Here is a 26,670-nt window from a genome sequence, read left to right as displayed (position 1 = left end):
TTATATATAGAGAAATAGTAGTCATCTAAGTAAATACAATTTGGTGCTATCTGATGATAGATTTTAGTCGGTAACAATTTTGTGTCTGGTCATCGTATTCTTTTAGTTGATGAACTATCATCTTTTTCCTCTTTGGTACTCACATTTCACAGAGCTGCTTGTGCACTTGGTGGCCCCTTTAATTGAGAATACTGCCAATGTGAATGATGTTCTAACGATGTCAAACTTGTTTTATAACAGAGTGGTATATAGCTCCCTTGGACTTCGTTCCACCATGCCTCTCTATTGTAACTCATTGTGACTACTACAAGTATAATTATACTTCATTTTAAACAGCACAAATATATATCATCAGTATGTCTACAAAAATCAGAAACCAGATTAGTGGTTCATTCACTATAGAGGAAATTCAGTTGTCAAGCTGAACACATGTTCTAATGTGCTCTGCACTTCTGACAATCTTTGAAAGGTTTTAACTTGGGGGAGTTAAATGCCTTGTATCAAATTCAAAACAAATTCAAAATCTTTGTCAATATATGAAATAAGAGATTGCAATCTAGAAATTTATAAGGTCAGGAAAAGTTTAATTTTCTAGCTCACAACCAAGCTGGAGACCTCATTTGTGGAAGCCTTCAAGAATTTTTTTCCCATTCACCTTATATGTTATTCAAATTTTATATCCTAAGATTGTGACTCACCAACCAAGCTTGAGAGTAACCAAACCTTCCCATTTCACCTTAAACCCGAGCACAGAGGTTTATTTAAAACATCTTATATCCATCATTCTCATAATCATGTTTCCTGCTCAGAGGTTACACCTGTATTATCACTTGCAGTAGCTAAGTCACTGATAGGCTCTTGATCTTGAGTCTGTTCCAGCTCAGATGATATCAAACTGTGCTTTGCAGCTGCTTGAAGAACCCTGTTTTGCACAGCTGTTGTTGATGGGGATGTTGCCAACTGCAATTGCTTTGATTGCACCTTTCCAGCAATTCGTAGAGCGCCCTGGGTAGCCCATTGGAATGGACTGAGAAAAGCCCTGAATGCCATAACAAATGATGTTTGGTAAACAGGAAGATGTGAAATTTGCAAGAAACTAAGAGCACTCGCCAAAATCATTGCAATAAACAAATGACATTGTAAAACAGAGAAATTCAATTAAGCTGCCTAAGTCAGCAATGCTGGATCTACAGATATATATTCGAAAGTATACCCTACACTATGGCAGAGATTTTGTGAATGAGACTACTGCAGTCCTATATCTGTTGCTAGGCGTTTGCATGTAAACTGTGCAAAATTTAAAGCCGCAGAAAAGAGAATCTTTCTCTAAAATGCAGGGTATCAATTATTCAATAAGGGGATTATGAGCGATGAAAAGTGGTGGCCAGGGCAGAGCTTTACAATGCTACTTAAGGTATTTGGGGCCAATTTTGTGCCAAATGGCACCTATGAAGAGTTTAAATTATTTTTCTTTTCTTTCTCAAACCATTTATAGGCATTTTAATAGTTCAAATAAATAAAATTTTTACATAAATGCACAAAAAAATCTTAAATGATGCAAGAAATGCACAAAAAACAAATTTAGAGAACACAATAGTCCATTTTGATTATAGTAGCATTATTTAAAACTGGAATTGACTCAGCAAATCATAAGTATAAATGCAATTCAATTACTCAATATTTAGTTGGGAGACTTTAAACCACTCGAATCATAAAAATGGGTGAAAAATGCCATTTCTGTTATATAAACCAAATAATAGGAAAAAGTTCGCTTTTCCATCCGGCACAACCCAAAACAATTTCTATGTTTTACTTTTTAAAACAAGAGCAGGATCTAGGGGCAGCAGCCCCCAGTTTCATTGCACAAGCAATTTTCTATAATTTTATTACTTTTAAACTACCCTCAATAAATACTTTCAATCACTCGGTTCATGCTGCTGAAGAACTAAACACGAAAGACAAAAGTGATATAAATTTTTTTATAAAATCAGGGGTTGTCCGCATTTTTTTCAATGTCCAAATCTATGGAGAAAACTCATGAAAAAGTGACTAGGTTCCAGGAGAGTCTCACTAAGAAGCTCACAAATTTCTTTGCAGGACTCAGCACACAAATACCTGGTAAGTAATTCACCCTGCAGACGACCTAGTGAATTCAACAAGGATTCATCAAGTTTGCAAACTATGATATGAAGCAATATTTATATTGAAAGGTGCCAAAAAGAAAATGTTACATCATGCATACCTTATAGGTACATTGAGCAAAAAGGTCCAAAAATCAGAATCATCCAAAATTATATTTTGGGAGCTGGTTCTCTTCCTTTTCTTTTTTTTTCCTCTTTTGCTCTTCTTCTCTTCTCTTATGTTAAATGCATAAATTTTAAATTTTTTTGGTTTCTGTTGACACTTAAAATTTTCTACCGCAATCATCCTCCTAATTTAATTCTTCCAACCCATAGTTGAATCCATAACATCTTATTAATACGCTTCTTTGCATCCTAATATCCACTTTATATTATATTGATCTATTAAATAATATTAAAACCCATTTTCATTATTTCCATATTTATCCGATATTATGTATTTAACCCATTTATCATATTATTATGACCATCATCCCATTATCCACTTCATCCATTTCTAGAACTCCCCAAACCTATATCATTTCCTAATTATCATTTCATACCGCCTTCCTTCTTTCCACCTAGTGCATGTGGGACTAAATGCTCAAACCCTAATTCTTTATCCTACATTCATCCCGTACGTTGGATTCAACCCGAAAATGTCTATTTAAGCAGAGCTCCTCTTCCATTTTAGAGGATCCGTTATTGTGCACCCGTATTTTTGCTTCCACAAACTTTTGCGTGCATCTTGCTTTCATTTTGACATATCCTATCCTTCAAGGTCTTGTTTTGCAGATGGAAAGCAATGGAGATTAATGCCAGTTTTGCATGCATGTGTTTGTGTCTAACATAGTTTGATTTGTGTGATTTGCTAGTGTGTTTACCAGGCTACCTCCATTGTTGATGCTGGAATGCTCTGAATCTGAGATTCAGTAGCCCATTTCCCTCATCACAGTTTCTATTTGTTTGAGACTTTTTTTTGGCTGTTTTCTATGCAGTGATGTGGGGACCACCTTGAAGTCCTTAGGATAGCGAAGGAATGCCAAGAAGTCCTTTAAAAGACCAAACAAAAAGGGAATGTCCATAAAACTTTCAATTAATGGGGGATGGGGAATGGAAGTACTCTCCAAGTCCCCAAGTCCCTAGGATGTCACCTGGACCCACAGGGATGCATCCGCATGGAACACTATGTTTTATACAATTTATTGATTTCTCCAATAACATCTTATGAAACACTGACATCAGTTAGTCCTAAATTTGAAAAGTTCTGCAAACATATTTGTATTTTTGTATTATTCTATCATGAATAGATATGATTTTCTTCTAAAGGCATGTGTCCCAAAACACCTATTTAAGCATTATGAATACTGATAATACTTCTAATTTTGGCAAGTTTTATGTATGCACGTCAAGGCAAATGTGATAAGCATTCTGTGATAACATTCCAGTGATGTGAAATTTTCATGAATTGAAAACATTTTCCCATCTTGAAAACTTCTGGAAACTCATGGGAGGTTCTAGAAATTTCCAGAAATATATCCACCATAAATGTAAACGTTTCTTGAATTTTCCATTCATTCTCCAAGAGTTTCTGGAAGTTTCAACATTCAATTTTTCAAAAGCAGCACTCAACTTTCAGAAGTTTTCAAATGTTTCCAGCAACGTTTCTAGAAGTTTCCAAAACCATTTCCAAGCGTTTTTGGATGTTCCATCCATTCCCAATACTGTTTGTTTCTGATTTCGTGTTTACTTCTGTTCTTTTGAGCAAGTCTGTCCTAAAGTTTTGCCATTTCCTGAACTGGTCATACCTGTGCCCAATACTCTCACTTACAAAGTTCTAATCTTATTCATTCTGATTTTTGGTTTAACAGTTATGAACCCATGATCTATGTAACAATTATTGGCCTCGTAAAAAGACACAAATAGTTAGATTGATCAAGATATACAGATGCTACCATATAGATAGGATATGCAATAAGAGAGTGTATATTGCAATAGATGGGTAACTATTTGTTGTATTTGAACCCCTTACTATGACCACCAAAGTAACCTTGCATGGCACTTAAATGCTCTTGTGCCAAAGTAACCCACTTTGTTTCTGAATTGCAGACATGTAATGCCCCTTGAGGCCAGTTAAGATTAAGGAGGTATTGTGACATTATACCTTTGCTATAATAATATTAGTAGATATATTCAATATTAAATGTTAATCAATAAAGATGGGAATATGGATAATTGAGGATGTGTTGGTTAATTTAATTATTCATTTATTATTAAGTGATGAGTATAATTGAGTTGAATTTAATTAATTATTAGTACTTTCGAGTAATTAATAATTGATGTTTATGTTTGTAATTGTAAAGATATTTAAGGGTTAAATTAACACTTTATCTTTTGATTAATAAATTATTATTATAGTTGTAAATAAATTAATAAATAAAAAATGCTTTGTTTAAATAAAGTAAATAAAAGTTTTCTTTTATTATTTTCTTGAATCATGTTTTAATGTTTAATAGATTAAATAGATATTAATTTCATAAGCATTTATAATTAAAGATTTTTAATTAAATTTTATTTTAATTGAGTTTTCAAAAAAGGGTTGTTTTTTAGATCTTCTGCGCATTTTTAGGGAAAACCCTTATATTCTAGAAAATGGCCAAAACAAGAGGTTGTTGTTTCTTTCGAGGAGGGAGATTTTGGTAGAGATTGAAGTTATGGGGGTTTTGGTTTATTGGGGTTGTTTATTTTCTGGATTTTGGAGGAAGTCCTCGAGAAGGAGATTTTTGCAGAGATGGAAGTTTGGGGGTTTTGTTTTATGGGGTGGTTGTGCATTACCGGGTTCATTACAGAAAGGCTATTTAAAGTAGGGGTTTAAAATCATTTTGATGTATGTAATCTTTTAATATAAAGAAATCTTATTTATCTTTTTAAGAAATTTGTTTGAAAAGCTGATAATTTTAGATGGAGTAATTTGGGGTTTCAATGAAAATATTAATTCTTTGATTTAAATGGATTTCTCTGATCTGATTTTGGTGATATATTTTTTTTAATTTTATATTTTAATTATTAAATTTAATTTACTAGATAGGATGTTTGTAAATCCTGTCATATCACTTTTATCTCTGAAATTTAAATACAGATCTAATGTCTGTAAATGATAATCTATAGTTTAATTTTATTAAATTGGTGTTATTGGGGAGCGGGGGGAAGGGGTTTAATTTAGATTTTATTTATAAAATTTTAGTTTTAAATTTTAGTATTGTTTGTTTTTTCAAAATTTTGTCAATGTTTTATCGCCGTGGGAAATACCCACGGTGGTGGGCAGTACCACCCACCGTGGACGGTGGTGGAAAGTACCACCTACCGTGATAAACCCACGGTGGTGGGAGTATCACCACCCGTGGGCACCACGATGGTGGGTGGCTCCACCACCACCATGGCAAGGCCAACAGCTGACCATTTATATTAAACAACCAAAAAAAAAACCTTTGGAATTATTTAATATTTCATGTTTGAAATATATATATAATGTGGATTAAATTAAATTATTTTGTTTTAAGGCATTTGGATTTATGAAATTTGGTTTGTGAAATTAAATTATTTTTATATTTAATTTAGTTTCAATGAAATTTTACATACATGTTTAATTTGATTTTCAAATAAAATTAAATTATTGGTAATTCTATGAATCTTTCTTGTATTGAAAATAATAGTAATAGAGTAATTTTTTTAATTTTATTCTATTAACTAGAAGATTACCTTTTTCATTATATTTATTATTTTCGTTAATGATCAAATACCTATAAATACTTTAATATATGTCTAATTGGATATACTTTACTATTATTCTTTTGTAATCAATATATTCACATGTTTGATGGCAAAGATTAATTATTTTAATCTATTGATAATCTTTGTTTATTATTGATTTAGTCAAAATTGGTTGTCTTGGGGTTAGATTGGGATAATGAACTTAAATGGGAATGTGTGAGTTTATATGTTCAAAATGTTTTAATTGAATAATATTTGTAGTATTATTGACATTAATGTATCATTACTTTGAGGAGATACTTTAGTTAGTGATGCTTGATTATATGTCAGTGCTAGTCATTTTTCCATCGTTGGTTCTGCATCTGTGTGTTGTTTTGCATTGGTGAAGTTAATGGGCCAAATCTACTTTATGCCTTGATGTTAATATTTGACTTGGGTATTGTTTTGATCTTTAATTAAACTCAACCTGTGATCTTTAATGCTAAAGTAATCTAAGCCATCAGGTGTAATCAGATCTGTCTGTATGTTAGAGGCTTTCCTTTAAAAGCAATAGTAATCCCCAATATCTTCTTGTATGAAGATATTATATAGAAATTAAGATTCATTTACGATTAATTAGGTATGCATTTCCTTGGTATTAATCTAGATCCAATGTAAGATGTAAGTTATAACTGTCTCTTTATATTTTCATAATGCTCCAAGGTATCATATTGGTTTATATTAGTGTTGGAGTCTGTGTTTTGGGACCTTGGTGTAGCTTTGTAGGGAAACTGTTGTACAATAACCTTTATATCAAGTTATCCAGGACTTCGTCTCTATTACACCTAACTGGGTGGCAGCCGACGAGGGAACTATCTGGGGTAGGAGACTCTAGAAAGGGTTGCGCACCCACTTTTGTTATGTCTTTTTAAGTCAAACTATGAAGTCTTTGCATATTCACGTAGGCAAGGCCATCTGCAATGAGCCCCCGAGACTTTAGGTCCGACACTTCTGAGTTGTTTGGTCTTGTCACTCTTGCTAGGTTATATATTTACCCTGCATGTTCAATGGTAGATGTTTGATCCAGTTAAAGTTATTGTTTGATTAGCCCGTTGAACATATATCTAATATTTGATGGATCTAATGTGTGCATCTAGTGGTGTAGGTTTGTGTGCAAGAACGTGCGGGGGGTCAAGTCATGTACTGTACCGGAAAGAGAAATCTCAGGTATGAGGTGACAGGTTTATTAGTTGTGTACTGTTTAAATTAGAATTCATTATGTTACAGTGTGTATGATCATATTCCTTTTTAGTAATGTTGTAATATGTTGTTTAAAAAAAATTTGTTGCTACTTTTTAGTGGTGTTCACTTGGGTAAGAAGTGTGCATTACATTTGGTAGCAGAGCCTAAATTGCAACGCTAGGATCTTTGGTCAAGTACTTTACCCTTAGTCTTGTATGGTGTGTTGTTGTAGTAAGTTATTAACTGTGTTTCTTGTCTTCCTTGATGCATGAACTAGTGAAAGAATATTTTACTTAATATTCTCTTTCTTTACCCTAAATTATAGTGTCTAACTTCATGTGTATTAATTCCTTGGGTATACTTCTTTAATATTAGTAATTGATGATTTGAGTTGAACTACATAAAGGTTTCTAGCATATACTTGGATGCCAAGAATAGTATCGATATGATGAATGAACATGCTTATAGATTAGAATGAAATTGTAAGAACTTCTTTATTGAAAATGCCATTTACATGATTAGGCTTACTATGTTAGGATGATGTATTGTTCTCCTTATGACTAGTTAGAAGAAGTGTGGGTGTGCATGAGAATTTGTATGTATTGGTTTTGGGTTAAGCTTTACACCTAGGTGAAGAAATTAAATGATACATATATGTTGTATGGGCATTACCTTCCTTCCTCTCCTTACCTTGATATGCAATAAAAGGATGATGCTTTATGGTGTATTTTGTACCAATTTACAATAATTGCTTATCTTAAAAATGGGATCTTGTGTGTATAAAATCTTGTTTGTATAGAACCCATCTTGTTGCATGGTCCTAAGTTTTCAAGTTACATTTATTAAATCTTGGAAATCTCATGTAATATTATAGTTGTGTTACCTATCAAAATGTAACTATATAACATGTGGTAGTGGTTGCATTGCTTGACAAAGATTGCATACGAGAATTTAGTTATTCTTGCATGGTCTTACTTGATTTAGTATGTACATATTATTCGTTAGAATGATATCTCTCTCTTTTCCTCTTCTCTCTCTGTCTAGATGTTTTATTAATGAATATGCTACCTAGTAATATAAGTAGACTAGTATATGTAATGAGAATTGTTTGATTAGAATGAATCTCGTGTTGAAAGAAAAACAAGTTCTTGCATTGTATTCATGATCTTTTTAATATAGAATATTGAATGGAATGTCTTTTTCTTGATGATATTTTCAAAGGGTGTATGTGAAACTTGAATCATTCTTTCATGTCTTATTGACTTGAGTAATGGTTTTCTTAAACCTTGAAAGTCCACTTATATGTTTTTGATGAAACATGAATGTTGTGGTTGAAAAAGTAAATATGAAAGGCAATGGTGTTACCATTTCCTCATGAATAGAATTTGGAATGAATGTTCTCATCTGAGAGATCTTGTGCAACGAATAAATGTATGACATGTTATTATCTGATGGAAATTCCTTGGATGTTGCTGAAATCTTTATGAGGATGGTTGATTAGTGTTATGTACTTTAAAGAGAATTTTAATGAAATTGGGATACTTGTATCTAGGAATAAATTCTATATAGTTATTCATGTGGGAAAAGTAATGAAGATCTTTCTTTGAGTAGATGATAGTGTTATTGAAAAGTACTCCCCGTAAATGTGAATAAACCAGTACAAGTGCTTATGTTGTGTGTTGTGAGAAACCAATACTCGCTTTGTGTGTTCGTGGGATGGTGAAGTAATCAACCATGGAGGATATGTTTGCTTATGGGTATGGGAATACCGTACTATCTATGTGTTGTTTGCATGTTTGTTACCCTACTGAGTGCCAACCTACGGGTTGTTGATAAGTCAATATGTGAAGGGGTAGTACCAGAAGTCACCGTTCCTCAAATAGTATGGATCGGCGTACGAAGAATGGCAGCGTGAAGCAACCTTAGCTTCTCTAATTCGAGGAATATATATATATATAACAAAACTATATTAAAAGGTGTACTCAATGCTTCCCCTTTTGATGAACCAACTTGTATGGTTCATATGTGCCAACCTAATCCCCATAGCTCGAGTAAATTGATGGCAATTCTTGAGCATAGTGAGGGTATGTTTTGGAGGATCTTTTACCTTGTCTTCATGAAAGGTATGTTATTTCCACATGAGTTGCCAGTTGGGGGCCGGGGTCGAGAGTGAGAAGGACTGCCAAGGTAACCCATTGGGACTATGTGATGACATGTGTCGCCACTTGGTGGCCAAGTTCCAGGGTGAGAGGGACTGCCAGGGTAACCCAAGTGGGACCATGTGTTTCATGTATATGTATAGTTTGAGGTCCAGTATGTGGAGGGAGATTTATTACCCATGTTGAGACGGATTCCGCACCTACACGTGTTCTGACCTGATGTAATAGGTATGTTGCCACAACCCACTGATGTTCCGACACAGCAATAGGTGATGATGTCGTGCTAGTGATGGTAGCAAGACGAGCTCGAGAGAATGATGCCACATACATAGATACGTGAAGGCGCCTATGTATGTTATGTATTCCTACATGATGCATAGCGATAGGGAGACGATTGCACGTGTAGAGGGGAACCCATGGTTGCTCAACTATTATTGCGTCGATAGGCATATGGGTGGGCCCTAGCCATGTATACCTCTAGCTTACAGTGAGTATCCTGAGAGGTACGTCGCTATGTGGGGTGTGACCTGCGTGTGCCTTTTTTCCGCAAGGTACACTGCCATGCAGGATACGTCTGTTGTGTTCTTTCTCCGCTTGGAGTATTGCCATCCATGTTGAGACATGATGCGAGATGTAGTATACATTGCCATGCGGCCTACCGGTTTTGCTTTGGGGTAGGGCCATGCCGCATGACGACACGATGCGGGGTGATGTCGAGGTGCACACCACCAACCCATGTGGGTAGTGTGACTATGTCGCACCACATCATGAGCTATTGCGATATCTGGAAGTTGTTCTCTCCTTCCTCATGAGGTGGCTATTCGTAGTCACACAATGTTGTGATGTGCAATTTTGATGACTTTTTCGTTTTCTTTTTCTTGTGTGGCCAACAAATTTTGTTTATCCTTGATTGTGAAGGTTTAGCCACGATCATGCGATCTTTTATATATTTGACTTAGTGTTGCAATTCCATGCATATTTCTTGTCTTACTGTTGAAATTGATGATTCATTTTTCTTTATTCATTCGTATCTTGGTGGCTAAACTAGTTTATCTTTATTGTTTTCGAATATTGGTCTTGTGTCGTAATGTGACTCCTCTCCAAGGAAGTATGAGTTGGTCTCGGTTGAGTGTATACGAGGAAGCAAATGTAGGGAACCTTTGAGGATGGGGGTATGTGAGGTTGTGATGCAACTGGGATCCATTACCTACCTATGTGTGGTGACTAATTCTTGAAGGCTAACCACCTTACACAAACAAGGGATGGTCACAAGGGTCTTGTATGGAAGGTCGCACCGTTATGTGTGTGTCCTAGCACCATCAAGCCCTTGAGTGAGATTTTTGAGGCATGAAGACACTGGATATATATGATTATGTATTTTGTTCTGCGACCATGCATGTAGATGTTGGTTATGCATATTATCTATGACTGAGCATGGAGATGCTCATGTCCCCTTGTGATGTGCACTTCCTAGTGATGTGGATGAGTATGTATATGTAAATTGTTGAGTAAAATGTGTGTTTTGTCACTATATTATTATGAATGGACATTCGAAAAGTTTTACTATGCTTGAAAAGTATAAAATTATTGTGTTATGTGTTTTTCATGGATACTAACATGGAGACAGAATTTGAAATTCGAAGCTATTTTTATAGGAAGGTGGAGTAGTAAATGAAATTGGGCAAGTTGGCATGTATTCTTGTATGAATTAGTAGACGAAAGATATAATTAATGTATAAATTTGGTATGGTTAAAGGAAGAAAATTATTGTTTCACTACCTTGATTATAGTACGTCCAAGAATGATAGGAAATGTATGATTTTGGATGTATCTAACTAATGGATAATTGCAATCATAAAGCATTTATTAGTGACATTTCATTTATCTGTGTAAAGATATATATGTACATTTTGATATTTGTTTAATAAGTCTCAAGACTAATGAGTGCCCTTTATCATTTAAGCTTTTGCAACTTCGTTAATTTAATTATTCATTTATTATTAAGTGTTGATTATAATTGAGTTTAATTAAATTAATTATTAGTACTTTCGAGTAATTAATAATTGATGTTTATGTTTATAATTGTAAAGATATTTAAAGGTTAAATTAACACTTTATCTTTCGATTAATAAATTAATTAATTGATAAAAAAATGCTTGGTTTAAATAAGGTAAATAAAAGTTTTCTTTTATAATTTTATTGAACTATGTTTTAATGTTTACTAAATTAAATAGATATTAATTTCATGAGCATTAATAATTAAAGATTTTTAATTAAATTTTATTTTAACTGAGTTTTCAAAAAGGGGTTGCTTTTTGGATCTTATGCGTGTGCACTGAGTTAAATGAGTTTTCAAAAAGGGGTATATTATAGTCTCCATCTGTATACTGTAGTCTGTATATATTAATTTTTTAGTATTTTTTTTTTTTAATTTTGTCTGTGTTTTATCGTTGTGGGAAATACCCAAGGTGGTGGGTTGCTCCACCAGCCGTGGGCACCCACGGTGGTTGGTGGCTCCACCACCACCCATGGGCACCATGGCAATGGGTGGCTCCACCACCACCATGAGGAGTACCATGGTGGCAGGGATAGTCTACCGAACAACAGACTATTTATATGAAACAAAAAAAAATACCCCCCTTCGGAATTATTTGATATTTCCTGTTTGATATATATATATATATATATATATATATATAAAATGTGGATTAAATTAAATTATTTTATATTCAATTTAGTTTCAATGAAATTTTACATGTTTAATTTGGTTTTAATAAAATGAAATTATATTATATTTGTTTTGGAATAAATGAAATTACATTATTTCATTTTGCTTTTTAAATTAAATTAAATTAATGGTAATTCTATGAATCTTGTATCAAAAATAATACTAACAGAGTAATTTTTTTTTTTTTATTCTATTAATTGGAAGATTATCTTTTTCACTGTATTTATTATTTTTGTTCATGATCAAATACCTATAAATACTTTTATATATGTCTAATTGGATATACTTTACTATTATTCTTTTGTAATCAATATATTCACAGGTTTGATGACAAGGATTAATTATTCTAATCCGTTGATAATCTTTTGTATATCTTTGTTTATATATTGATTTAGTCAAAATTGGATGTCTTGGGGTTAGATTGGGATAATGAACTTTAATGGGAATGTGCAAATTTATATGTTCCAAATGTTTTAATTGAATAATGTTTGTAGTACTGTTGACATTAATGTATCATTATTTTGAGGGGATAATCTAGTTAGTAATGCTTGATTATATGTCAGTACTAGTCATTTTTCCATCATTGGTTCTACATACGTGTGTTGTTTTGTATTGGTGAAGTTAATGGGCCATAGCTACTTTATGCCTTGATGTTAATATTTGACTTGGGTATTAATGCAGGAGCATCCTCGGTTCTTGGCACTCTTGCATCAACCAAAAACATTTATTTTCAGTTTGTTTTCTATTTTTCAGCTTTAGCATTTCTTTTTGCATTTTCTTGCATTTGTTCATTGGATCTTGCAGAGCTGGATTTTGCTTGTAATCATGATTATCTTCCGTATTCCTGAACCGCAGAACATTTGGATCTTTTTCCGGCTTCCTTTGGATTTTCCGGAGGATTTTCATTGGCAGAGGTCAACCTGGTGGTTTTACACATTTCATCATGTTCATCGTTGTTTGATTCTTCTTGGGCCGACCTAGATCCCTCTAGACCATATAAATCAATGTAATTTAGCCTATAGAAGCAAGTTCTAATAATCGGGAAGATCTACCTTGAAGTTAAGTGGTCCCGTATAGACCGAGACTATAATTGAGTATGTCTGTAACAAGCTAGTGAGCCAAATCTTGTAGCCCACATGTTGCCGGCAGATTGTAAACAGTTTTTCATGATATAATCAATCAGTTCTGCATTGGCTCCATCATCTTGTCCTGCTTTCATTGTGTTTTACTTTTGCTGCACAGTCCGGATAGATCTCATTGAGGTCCCTCCTCACTGTGACTACACCAGGTTTTGTTTTGATATTTAATTAAACCCAACCTGTGATCGTTAATGCTATAGTAATCTAAGCCATCAAGTGTAATCAGATATGTCTGTATGTTAGAGGCTATCCTTTAAAAGCAATAGTAATCCCAAATATCTTCTTGTATGAAGATATTATATGGAAATTAAGATTCATTTACGATGAATTAGGTATGCATTTCCTTGGTATTAATCTAGATCCAATGTACGATGTAAGTTAAAACTGGCTCTTTATATTTTCTTAATGCTCCAAGGTATCATATTGGTTTATATTAGTGTTGAGTCGGTGTTTTTGGGACCTTGGTGTAGTTTTGTAGGGCAACTATTGTACAATAACCTTTATATCAGGTTATCTATGACTTCATCTCTATTTCACCTAAGTGAGTGGCAGCCGACAAGAGAACTGTCTAGGGTAGGAGACCCTAGAAAGGGTTGCATACTCGCTTTTGTTATGTCTTTTTAAGTCGAACTATGAATTCTATGCGCATTCACGTAGGCAAGGCCATATGAGATGAGCCCCCGAGACTATAGGTTTAGCCCTTAGGTCTGGCTCTTCTGAGTTGTCTAGTCTTGTCACTCTTCCTAGGTTATATGTTTACCCTATGTGTTCAATGGTAGATGTTTGATCCAGTTAAAGTTATTGTTTGATTTAGCCCATTGAACATATATCTAACATTTGATAGATCTAATGTGCACATCTATTGATGTAGGTTTGTGTGCGGGAATGTGCGGCGGGTCAAGTCATGTACTGTACCAAAAAGAGAAATGTCAGGTATGAGGTGATAGGTTTATTAGTTGTGCATTGTTTAAATTAGAATTCCTTATGTTACAGTGTGTATGATCATATTCCTTTTTAGTAATGTTGTAATATGTTGTTTAAAAAAAAAGTTGTTGCTACTTTTTATTGGTGTTCACTTGGGCAAGAAGTGGGCATTACAAGACATGAGGATTGCTAGCCCATTTCTATTCATAGAAGCTCCCCCATTTTAACCTTGCTAGTTTTGATGGATATGGGGAAGACCAATCGGATTGCAAGTAGTCACTCCTCTACTAACTTCATTGTGAATTTAACAAATCTTTTTGGCAAAAGGAATAATCCTTCCCCATTTACATTGCCTCTCTTGAAAATTTCGCTTATGTTGTGTACTGAGTACTGACCCATTGAGTATCCATTTAGGACAATTGCAGAACATAACAGTGCAAAAGGACTGTCAATTTTAATTAGATCTTGTGTTGTTTTATTTAACACTAGGAAATGTAACTAGAATAAGTTGTGGCCTAAGTAAAACTGAAAGAAATTTTTCAGAACTCTGCCTATGGAGAACAATGGTGATCTGTTTACCTGAATTATGTAATATGAATGATGGACCTGGACATAAAGATCTGATGTTTATGAAGAAAATTAATATAATTATGTTTGTGAAGATGATTAATATAATGCCAATATCCCTGATTATGATTAGTCTTTGATTTATTTACCCTAGATGCAGTGATCTTCTTGGTTTATGAATGCAGGTTGCAGGTACAAAGGAATCCAAACAATTAACAAAATAGAAGCGGAATACCCAGTTCCATGGAGTGGTAACTAAGTCAGAAAAGGCAGTTCATATGCAGCAGATATAAAAGGAATGCCAACAGCAACAAACACATTAGTACAGACCAAGGATAGTGTGGAGCTTGACACAACCAAACCTGAAAAATTAAATGACCCAGATCTTGTAAGCTTATAGTTGAAGGAAGGAACGCCTCAAAGAAGAGGCCAGTAATGGACAAACATTTAATCAAGAGAAATCAAATAGGTTTTGGTTTGGTGGAAGTAAATGAGGATCCAGGTAGTAACTTTAAGGAATTCGGTGAACAACCTAAAAAAGAAACCTAGGGCTGCTAGCTGGAAAGCAATCAGAAGAGAAGGGTGAAGCCCAAAATTTGAAGAAGGTAAGAGTCATCTGAGGAAGAAGAAACCATGATTGTGCCAAGTTAAGTTCCAAGGGGAATGATTTTGTACTGAATGAGCATTTAAACCAGTCAAAGCATGCACTGAAACCATTCATAAAGTGTCCCACTGAGTGTCGTAAGGAAATTATACATGAGGTGTGATTCAAAGGAGAAGGGACTTGAGAAAATGGTAGCAAAAGAATATATCAGTCCATCAGTTAAGTGGAGAAGTTGAAAGTTCATGCAAAAAAGGTTGCGAGAAGGAAGAGGGAAAGGGGATCAGACTAATCATGGAAGGAGCTGATCACTCTCAGAAATCTGTTTTTGAAATTTGTTAAACTAAATTGTTGACTGAATCATTGTTAAATGTGCCACATTCTATTTATGGGTTGTGAATCGTTTTTTCTCACTTCTCTTCTTTGATTTGCTTGTGTAGTTGTTTAATATGTTCTTCTTGTATAGAAGAAGATAGGAGGACTCACCCCAAGGCATTCGAGGCTAAGAGTTTATTAATAAAATGATGTTTATCATTGAAGCCTCTGCTTAAGTTTGGTGACCTAGCAAGGGTTCAATGACCCGGCACAGGTTTGGTGACCCGATACATATCCCCATTTCTATGAAAGGAAATGAATGTGACAGTCTTGAGTGTCTCACTTGGTCAAGTGAGTCCTAAATGTTTGATTGTTATGTTATTTATGTTAGATTTCTTGGTGTGAGTGTTGAGACATGGACCAGCTAGGACCCGAACCTAGGACCTTCCATATGCTTCTGGAGTGCTCTACCACTGAACTACTGGCCCCTCTTGGACGAGTCCATCATCGGTCCGGGTGTGGCTTATTTCCGACACCAACACCCCCCTTAAGCCACACCTCTTGTGTGCTTGGGGCTCCTAGCTTGGACCTAGCTCTGATACCATGTTGAGACATGGACCAGCTAGGACCCAAACCTAGGACCTTCCATACACTGCTGGAGTGCTCTACCACTGAGCTACTGGCCCCTCTTGGACCAGTCCATCGTCGGTCCAGGTGTGGCTTATTTCCAACACCAACAGTGAGGACTAGCTTCGACTTTCGTGTCTAGGTTGGAGCCTTGGACAAGGAAAACATGGAAAGTTGATGTGAAAAGAATGAGGCAGGTGGATAGATGAATTCTGGGGTGTGGCTGCTGACATAATTGGTTGGCAGCCAGAGGACAGAGGCACACTTCATTACCCCCTCCGAAACTTGGTACCATATTGAGGGTGACAAATTGGGATAGTAGTCCTATTTCCTTTATTTAGCCCAAAGGAAACCATCAGCAACATGTTTCCTGGAGTCATTTAGTGAACTATGCCTCTCAACAATATGTTCCTAGAATCAATTGGTGAAATCTGCAACACTCTTTTACTTCTTTTGATGTTGTTGGACAAATGGCTAGATAGCTCACAAAAGAGATTAGCGTCTGAGGAATTGTCTTAGGATTAAATGAAAATGAATCTCTTCCTAAAATGATGTGTACATAATTCTTCTAGAAGATTACTAAGCTGTGCAGGAATCACAAGTGAAGTGTTTAATCCAGCTCACGAACGCGATTTGCAAAGGGAGTTGTAGAATCTGAATAATTTCCTCGAGTTTTTCTCAAATATAATAATACATTAGTTCTTGTATATATTTTATGCCTAAATGAAAGCTATGTCTAACATATAACTCCCAAAGCCAATAAAAATGGAATACTAAAGCCCTAGACTTGGTAGACCAAATGCAAAAATTCACCTGGTTTAAGTGAAACATTTTGTGAAGTCTTATGGAATTGTTTTGTTCATTTTAGGTTGAATTGATGGTTATGGGATTGTTGTGAATTGTAATTAAAGTATTGGATTGTTAAAGTTTAGGATAAGGAGCTCAAACAAGTTAGCCCTTGGGCCTATTCTGACGAAAGAGCTTGGATGTGAATGGTAATACAAATGAGTAAACTGATTCATATGAACAGTATTAATTGATTCCCAAGTTCTGATCTTTTTTATGCAGTCTGATCGGAATTCTTTTTGTTTTGGTAAAGCACTGGGAGCCCAAAGCTATGCTCTAGATTCTTAATTAAATGTATAACATTGATGCAAAAGTAGGGCCTATTGGGTTTAACCACTGTTCATTTTTGGTATCAAAATTGATATCCTTTATTCTTTTGAATCAACTATTGGAGACCTGTATGATAACCCAACGATGTTATATTCTTAAGAATTAGAGGGAAAGAAAAAGTTTGATGTCCAAATAGATGTACCTTGTTTATTCTAGTATAATCCAGTGTTTTCCCCAATTAAAATAAAAGATATTATTTGATGGATCTATTTTGTTATTTGGTTTTGGACTGGATGCTTTGTGATTTACTATCAAGAAGCCATGGCTTGTATGTTATATTAGTTCATAGTTGCATGGGTACTTGTACCCAACCCCTAGGTACTCGTATCGGAGACTCGGACGCATACCCTGCACCGGAAACTTGGTTGGAAACGTCTCCATAGAGAGGAGACTTCCCACTAACATATCTGCCTGTCTCCCACTGTCTCCAAGCCAAACATAAAAAAGGAAACCCTAAAAAGTTAAAAAAAAACACAGGCAACAAAATAATTAAAATGCTGTACAAACGGAAAAAAAACAACGCTCAAAACAAATGCAAGTCACGATGATTTCTTAAAACATTGCAACAGCTATTACTAAATTTTTATAATATATTTAATGTCATTATATTTTCAGAATTTCTATAAATTATTAAATTATATTTAAAAGAAATCGGTGTCTCCAAGTACCCACATCTCCTATTTTGAAAAAATAGCTGTACCGGTACCAGCACCAGTCTCCAAAGTCTCCAAGTACCCCATACCTGTGCAACCTTGTATTAGTTTTTAACACCATACTAGTCATAGCATTCAAGGAATTTCCAAAGATATTTCCTTCCCAAGTTCTGTGCAGCTACCTGTGAAGTGTGTATCAAATCCGGCAATAAGTATGAGTTGTGTTTGGTCCACATAAATTACTATGTCTGGAATGCGTATGCTTTCTTTTTTTTTTCATAGTTTCAGCCTTTGTGTTAAAACACTCCAAAGACTTCTGCCTTAGAGTCAATCTCATGAAAGAGTTCTTGAAGGGATCCCAAATTTGACAACACTCCAATTGTAAAATTTTTCCTTATTCCTCAAGCAAGGAATCTTCCTCAGAAAATTTAAAGTTTTCCTTGGAAAGATCTTCACAGATGTTCCAGAATTGACCCATGTGAATGCAGTCATCAGTTCAGAGGAATCAAGGTTGGTAAGGTTGCTAGGCCATACAGCATTCAGAATTTCTGAAACAGCAAGATAGAGCTCTGAATACTTAGTAGTAAACCCCCTTGGATGCCTTAATTCTTCAAGTTAAGAGTTAGTCATTAGAATATTCCTTGGACTAGAAGAGAGATTATTCGATAATTCAGGCTCTCAAAATCCCTACAGTAGTCAAATTGACAAATCTGTGAATATAGCATAGTAAATGAGTGTTAATTGGCCTTTTCTCCCTCATACAGCACCCTGATCCCCGAAACAGTGATAATGAGAAAGATATAAGCTATTTGATCAGCCATTTAGCCATACAATATCCATATAGTTTCCTTATTCACAAAAGCACAACTAATGGAGGTTAATAGCCTTATGAATCAGATTTTTGCTCTTCCAAAACTTGAATAATGCTAATATTGTTAAATAAGTGATTAAAGGAAATTTATTTGAAAGTGAAAATTCAGTAGTCTTATGCAGTCATTCAGCCATTCTTCAAACCACAACTCTAAGGAAAAGCAAATGAATAAACGAAAGGAGTTGCTTCACTCCATTCAAGCTTTCACCCTTTCAAAATTTTCTACACTTCCAAAGTCATGTGGAGCCCTCCAAAGAAAAGAAAAGAAAAGAGAATCAGTTATATCGGAAGCCTTGACTTAACAATTAGTAGGATTGTAGAACTTTCTCACATCTATTCAATATATTGGACTCTAAATCCTTATTAAGTTAACATGAGTGCGAAAAATGCAATTCATACAAATAACTAAGTAAGGTATTGTTGTGACGTTTTCACACATCGCCCCATTGCAAATGGGGACCCTTGCTTTTTTGCTTTTTAGGGTTTGTTTTCTAGGTCTTTTAGGGTTTTGTTAGTTAGCCTTTGCATTTTGAGTGTTGTCGGGGAGATCAATAGGATAGCAGGTCCTGCTAGTCTGAAAGTCCTGATCCTGAAAATTTGGCTAAGTCTGAAAGTCCTGATCCTGAAAATTTGGCTAAGTTTGAAAGTCCTGATCCTGAAATCTGGCTAAGTCTGGAATGTCCTGATCCTGAAATTTGACTAAGTCTGGAAACTGAAAAACCTCAAAAAACTAGATTTTGCAATATAACTCTTGGAGGTCTGAAACCACTCTCAAACATCCTGAAAGTATATATGGAATATAACTTAAAGTATAAGTGACATTTCTTATACTTAAATGTTATATTCCATAAAAATTATCCTGATAGAGAGTTCAAAAAGTCAAATTTCGCTCCTGTCCCTCACCAAGGGACCAGGGCGAAAATACTTATTTGAGCCATTCCTGGCCTTGTTTGGTTAAATTGAGACATCAAAGGCATGGTGAAGGACGAAACGAGCATGATAGAGCATCCAGACTTGATCAAAAACAATGAAATGATGAAGTTTTTGCCTAGAAGGTCAAATTCGCTCCTGTCCCTCACTGAAGGACCAGAGCGCTTTTCTTTATGTGCACAATTTTAGACCTTTTTTGGACATTAACTTTTATTCATAGCATGAAGTAAGATGATATCTTCCTTAGCCAAGACATTTTTTGATGAAAATTGTAACGATTTGGCCTAGAGAGCAAAATTCGCTCCTATCCCTCACTGAAGGACCGGAGCTTGAATTCCAATTTCGCATTATCCTTGCAAGATTTAAGTGGTTTCGCGATTTGACGAGGTCAAGGGAAGTATGTTTTGCCCGTTGAATATAATTTAAGTGGGCCACAAAGGAGAAAACCAACCTAAATGACAAGTTCGCTCCTGTCCCTCACCCAGGGACCAGGGCTATTTTCAAAGGGCGCTCCTGTCCCTCTCCAAGGGACCAGAGCGATTTTCCCTCAAGGCAAGTTTTTGGCAAAAGGAAAGCAAGTTTCGCGTTTGAGGTGGGTGGAGGAAGACACAATCGATCCGTTGAAGATAATTTGGAAGGCTAACAAAGGACGGATAAGCTTGGATTTGCAAAATAGCTCCTGTCCCTCTCTAAGGGACCAGGGCGAAAAAACTTAATATCCAGTCCTTCTCGCCAAGTTTGGACAAATCTAAGCCAAGGCGCGAATTTGAAATGATACTTAAAGTGCTTCGGAGTGGCAATTTGAAAGACAAGGACCAAGGACAAAAGATGAAATCGCTCCTGTCCCTCTCCAAGGGACCAGGGCGAAAATGCTTTAAAATGCACTCATTTCAAAGATCGAATAAATTGAACTCGAAATTCTAAGTAAAAATGCCATCTTGGACGTCAAAAATGAGGTCTTGGACGTAAAAAAACAAGAAGTGTGAGGTCCAAAAGGTATAATCGCTCCTGTCCCTCACCAAGGGACCAGAGCGATCTTGTTAATAACCATTATTTCCATGCTTGGGTGCCAATATTTTTCAAATTGCATTAAATGCCAATTTCGCTAAAAAATGTGAAATATTTAATTAAATTGGTATTTAAAAATAGCGCATGGACATTTAATAATTAATTTTGAGCCTAAAAATCGAATTTTTTAAAATTATCAAGGCATTTAAAATTAATTATTATTAAATTAAAATTAAAAGATGAAGCGCTTGAGGTATTATTTTTATTCATTTTATTAAGTCGGCCTCTTCCTTTTATAATTTTATTTATTTTTTGCCTTTACTTGCAAGGTCGGCCTCATGGGTAAATGGAAGGTGAGCGCTCTATATATTGGGGGTGTTGTTTCACAATTCAAATCATTCAATCATCCTTTCAAGTACGAAATTGGAGAGCAATTTGAGGAGCGAAATCTAGAGAAGTGGAGCGAATTTTTACTAAGTGTGTAGAAGCTAGTGGAGGGCGAAATTCATCTTGAAGGCTATTGGAGAGGCGTATTTCTTGCTAGTTTGGAGGATAATTTCCAGATTTTTTGAAGACATTTGAAGGCAAATCTCCATATTTTTGAAGAGGAAGGTGGAGTTCTTTTCCAAGCTAAAGGAGGTGCATTTTATCCAAGAGAAGGCTTTGATCTATGCTTTCTATTTTTACATCATTTCTTAGAGTTAATTCTCAAGAAGAGGTATGGCAAAATCATCTTGACACCCTTATTCAGGGTTTGATTTTTTTTAGACATTTGTTTTGGAAAATCTAAGTATTGCATAGTTAATTAGGAAATGATAATTCAAAGATTTATCATAAGGTTTCCTAATTAAAATCTTGAATCTTCCTTTTAAGTTTAAATTTTAGATTTCAAGATATATTACTAATTTTGAAATGTTCTGTAGGTATCAAGATGGCGACTCCAAGCTCGAAAGATCTACAAGTCGGAAGACTCTCCTCAAGGAAAATCAAGCCAGATCAAGAACGATCAAGCAAGGACAAGGACGACCTTCTTCGATCCATCTTAGCATCGACAAGGATGACCTTCTTTGGACTAACGTCATCAAGGGCGACCTCCTCCAGTCTAGCATTCCAAGGCGAGGTACATCATCATTCTGCAAATCAAGGACACAAGGAGTTAGAACAAGGGTTCGTTGAAGAAGCAAATAGTTCCAGATGAATTAATTAAAACTAGCTTCTCAACAACATCAAGTTGAATATTTACCAAGTTACAAGTGTCGGACGAGGTGGCATCCTAGTCATCACTTCTCCAGTCAGTGTGGTCCACCTCAGCACGTCCAGATTCAATGTACCTAACTCATGGAAGGTGGCACAAACTCCGATGTACCTACCCCAGCTATCCATTGGTGGAATTTTCTAGAGAGGACATGTGTCCAAGCAATACAATTATTTCATTGGTCGAGCATTAAATGTTATGTAATGGTTGTAACAAACCCTAATTAGGGTTTTCATTGTAAAATCTTGGCCATTGATCTCGAATTGATCTAAGCCATCAAATTGTATTGTGGGCACTATATAAGCCCTGGCATTTCATTTTGTAAAGGCAGTTAGAGAGTTGGAAATAGTTGGAAGCAGTTAGTAGATAGAGAGTAGTTAGAAGTTGATAGAATAGCAATTAGAGTAGAGTAGAGAGAGAAGGCAAAGATTGTTGCCAAGATGTTGTTGTAAGAGACTTGTAAAACTTCATTGAAGAAATGGTGAAATTTATGGGTCGATTCGACAATTTGCATGGTCTTTATACTTCTCGTATTTGATTTCATGTTATTAGATGAGTGGAAGAAATGTGCTTGATTGATGGTGAAATTCGTATATCCATACTACTAGCAGTTTGTTGATTGCAGACTTGCCTTGCGTAGTCAACTGGAATCATTCAGCTTAAGCTTAACTTCAATTGTCGCTTCTTCATTGATATGCATCAACCTGATGGTGTCTATGCCTGCAGTGATGATTTGAACATCATAAAGCTTTCCTTCGAAGATTGCACTAGCCTTGTGGAGATGGTCCTGCGATGTCAAAACAAGACTTAGTTAGAGTTTCATCAAAGATCATTCATTGCTCTTACATTCTTAGTGTTAGGATTAGATCCTTTCCTCGCCCTCGTCTTTTTTCCTTTTTTCAAGTCCAAGCTAGTAAGATCCTGTGTTCCAGCAATATTCAAAGCAAATCAGAAGTTCAGGCATCAAGTGTAAGTCCCCTTGTGATTCCAGCAAATCACATCATACCACAAAGAGCTTATCCACACGTAGAGACCCTACATACAAGAACCTTGAAGTCATCCCGATTGATCCTTTTCGCGACATCTTCAGCATTCGGAGGCTTTATTCAAGAGAGGATAAGGTACCCTTGGGTATTTTATTCTGTGTTAGGCAGTGTACAAAATACACGTCAACAGGTATACACTAGGTTAGAGAGTTAATCATAATTAACTACCCTATTGGGTAATTAGAGATCAAAAAATTGTGGACTGGGTAAGAGAGTGTGCTAGTGTGATAAGTCTAAGTTATATCTAACCTTGGCAACTAATCATAGTTAGATCTAGAATTGAAGACTTAAGAAGGACAGTTGGAAGATTTCCCAAGTGTTGCATACTAAAACAATTCCTATCAGTTCAACAGTGGAACTTCCAAAATGAACTGTATCGTCATCCTGCAATGTGAGCCCATCCAATCACGTTTGCACCTCATGTTCCCCATCAACATGTTCCAGCTCCTTAGGCACCACAGCCCACCATCTCACTAATATTTATATACACTTGAGTGCCCATGCAGTCAATGAGACTCAAGGCACTATTTTACAACAAACAAGATTTTTAGCTATCACAATTAAGTTTCCTCCCCTTCAAAGAGTGAGTAGAGTCTAAGACCACTAAAATGATTCTTGGAACCTAAAGTAAACATGTGAATAAGACCTATTAGGTGAACTATTTAGTTTAACACCTTTTATTCACACCAACATCCCCCCTTAGGTGCAACTTAGGGAGGAACAAACCAATGCAAGAATGCAAAATTGAGTCCCAAAAACAAGGCCCAATGAGGTACCCATGTACAAATGATCTCTTACAAACAGAGAAAAGGAGAAAAACCTCATGAAAGAACTCCTCTCCGAAAGTTAATATTCAAGTGAAGAACCAAGAAATCTCCAAAAAAATGTCCCAAGAAGAGAAGGAACATGAAAAACACCATTGGAAAATGAAGAAACTGCAAACAATTGTTGAAAGATTCCTATAGTGCTGAAAATAAACCTACTCAGAAATCAAGATGAAGATGAGGATCAGCAAGACAACAATTTGCATGAGTGCCCCAATTGACACTACTCAAACAATGATCAGATGGAAAACAAAGACAAAACATCTGACAATCGAAGATACAGATGGCACATGAATTTGCATGAGTGAATCAAACAACACCACTCAACAATGCAAAGTGAAGTGCAAAGTGAAGTGCAAGTTGAAGTGCCAATAGTCTGAAGAACACTAATCAACATCAATTTGGGCACTAAGTTTTAAAAAAAAAAACCATGCCAACGAAAAAAAAAAAAGATTTTAATATTTTTTAGTGCCCCCCCACACATTTCTAAGCCCTAAAACAACAAAAAGACTCCTCAATACGAAACTTTTATTCAATTTTACATGCCAAAAAAACTTGCAACCAAGTTACAAAGAGAAACCAGCAAGGTTCAAGAGTGCAATTGGAAAAAACGGCATAGGTTAGCAGCAAATGTGAGGAGTGAGGTAGTAACCAGCGAGAGAAGTGAAAAAGCTATGTTAATATTCCATTTGTTCTTTCTTATATATACTTTAAATGATGAAATGTACGATTTATTTTACTTTATTTTTTTCAGTTCCACATTCCAAAACAAAAACAAAGTGAGCAGCAGTAGGGAGAATAGTGAGCATAATGAGAGGTAAGAAGAAAATGAAAACCAATATAGGGGTTCTTTAGGCTGTGGTAGTGGTATGGGTGAAGGGGGACAGCCTCAAAAAAATCCATTTGAATGCACTTCCAAAGTTCTAAAAGAAAATTTTACAAGGTACTAGATTGTAGTTGTGTCACATTTGTAAAGATCATTTTAGAGGGAGCTACACAAGACTATTCTCATTTATTGGGTTTTACAGCCAAATTGGTGAAGGTTTGTGAAAAGATAAAGGAGAATGAGAGGGTAGTGTTGATGTGCTTTTTAGGACAGCGTCTAACACAGAATAAAGTTGCCTAACGGTCACTTCACTCTCTCTTGATCAAAGTGCAATTGTATGCTAAGATTGCAAGAAGTTCAAACAATCGACTCCAAGATTCCTTCAATGTGTGGACGTGACTCAGTTGGCTGATGTGCTTGCTGGTAATCCAAGGGGCCTTACGTTTGCATCATTCTTTCACTTCTTTGTTGTGGCTGGAACTCCATCATCAGATATGACAATTCTGCGATGCTGCTACTTCGAACAGACTAAAATGAACTGAAAAAAAGGGAAAGGGTTCAGAAGGATCTAAATCTACTCCTAAGGGCAGTGATAACAATGAATAGTGCTCTGGTGGACAAATTTCAAATAAACCAAGCTCTGCGTCGCCAAGTTCAACTACAACTTCGCAAGAACCGGTGCAATCTTCTGAGGATATTGAAGGATTTTCAAATTGAGAAAGTGCATTTGAATACCCAAAATGGCGCAATCCAAACGACTGTCCACAACTGAACTTAGCACAAGTTTAGTGGCTCAGGCTAACTTTACACTGCAACTTACAATCAGCAAGATACAAAAAGTATGAACCATGGAAATTCATCAGACACCATTACATTCTCCATTGAAATCAAAGCACTTTACTACTTCTAATCTAAGAGAGGAAGGTGAAACCCTGCAAGTTTTGAAAAAATAACTCAAGTGGACACCATCAGAGAACAATGTTTCACTATTATTTTCTCAAAAAACTTATCGCAACAATTTCATACAAAGCTCCCTCCTTTTACAAATGAGGGGGGTCACCCCTTATATAGGCTTCAAGCCCTGGCTACATGCAAAACCCTAATTAGGGTTTTCCCTAAAAGATTCTCCACTCAAGATGCAACAAGATGGGAATCTCCAATTAATAACCCATCATGCCCATATACAATTAATTCAGAAGTACCCAAAATAGCATCCATTGCGCATTAAATGCACCACCTCCTTCAAATTCGCCCAACATGCGTTGAATATTCATCCATGCAAAAATCACCCCATTATGTCATAAATGATCCATCATTTCCACATGCGACGGCTGCATGCAAAAGGAATCTGCCATAAATTCAACATGCAATGACCAGGTCGCCATTTGGTCAAATATTCCGGTAATGAATGCGCCACTCTACTGCCACGTGTTCAATAGATCCTCGCAATGCAAGTGGACCCCGCCGTCGTATATCCGCTCCTGCACATCTGGAATTGTTGGAGAGGGAAAATTCGATTCAGGAAGAGTTTTCCTGAAGTCTCTTCAACTTTCCTTGCTCAGAGAAGGTTTTTTCATCAATTCTGCACATTTCCTATTTTTTAGGAAAGTTTCCCAATTAGGGTTCCGCGGTCCAGGAGAGAGAAAATTCTCCTACGAATCCAAATCTGTAAAACTTTTGAAATTTGGATGTGATTTGATGCCCGAGAATGGATTTTTTAAATTTTTCCCTGGGGGGAAATTTCTTGTTCAGTTCATCCCTAATTCCTTCCTTGCCTTAGAAATTTTATGTTCAATTCATCCTTGGGTGTATTTCTTCCTTGCTTAGAATTTTGTCCCGAAGGAAGGAATTTCCAATACTTAGCCAAATTTTCACATTTCCAAGAATTCTGTCGTGAAGGAAGAAATTT

At 35.7% G+C, this 26,670-nt stretch overlaps 1 protein-coding gene across 3 annotated transcripts in view; it reads right to left on the bottom strand.

Moving 5' to 3' along the window:
- Positions 1 to 359: 359 nt before the first annotated feature.
- LOC131052088 (uncharacterized) overlaps positions 360 to 26,670 on the bottom strand; it is a 109,783-nt gene continuing 83,472 nt past the window's right edge. For all 3 annotated transcript variants that reach the window (XM_059210900.1, XM_057986677.2, XM_059210901.1), the window contains exon 13: positions 360 to 1,039. In XM_059210900.1, the coding sequence (XP_059066883.1) occupies positions 793 to 1,039 (247 nt within the window). In that variant the 3' untranslated portion in view covers positions 360 to 792. The remainder of the gene's footprint in view (positions 1,040 to 26,670) is intronic.

This window comes from Cryptomeria japonica, chromosome 9 (genome assembly GCF_030272615.1).
Source record: "Cryptomeria japonica chromosome 9, Sugi_1.0, whole genome shotgun sequence".
NCBI lineage: Eukaryota > Viridiplantae > Streptophyta > Pinopsida > Cupressales > Cupressaceae > Cryptomeria > Cryptomeria japonica.
Note: the sequence above shows the minus strand (reverse complement) of the source record. Positions and strands in the feature narration are given on the sequence as shown.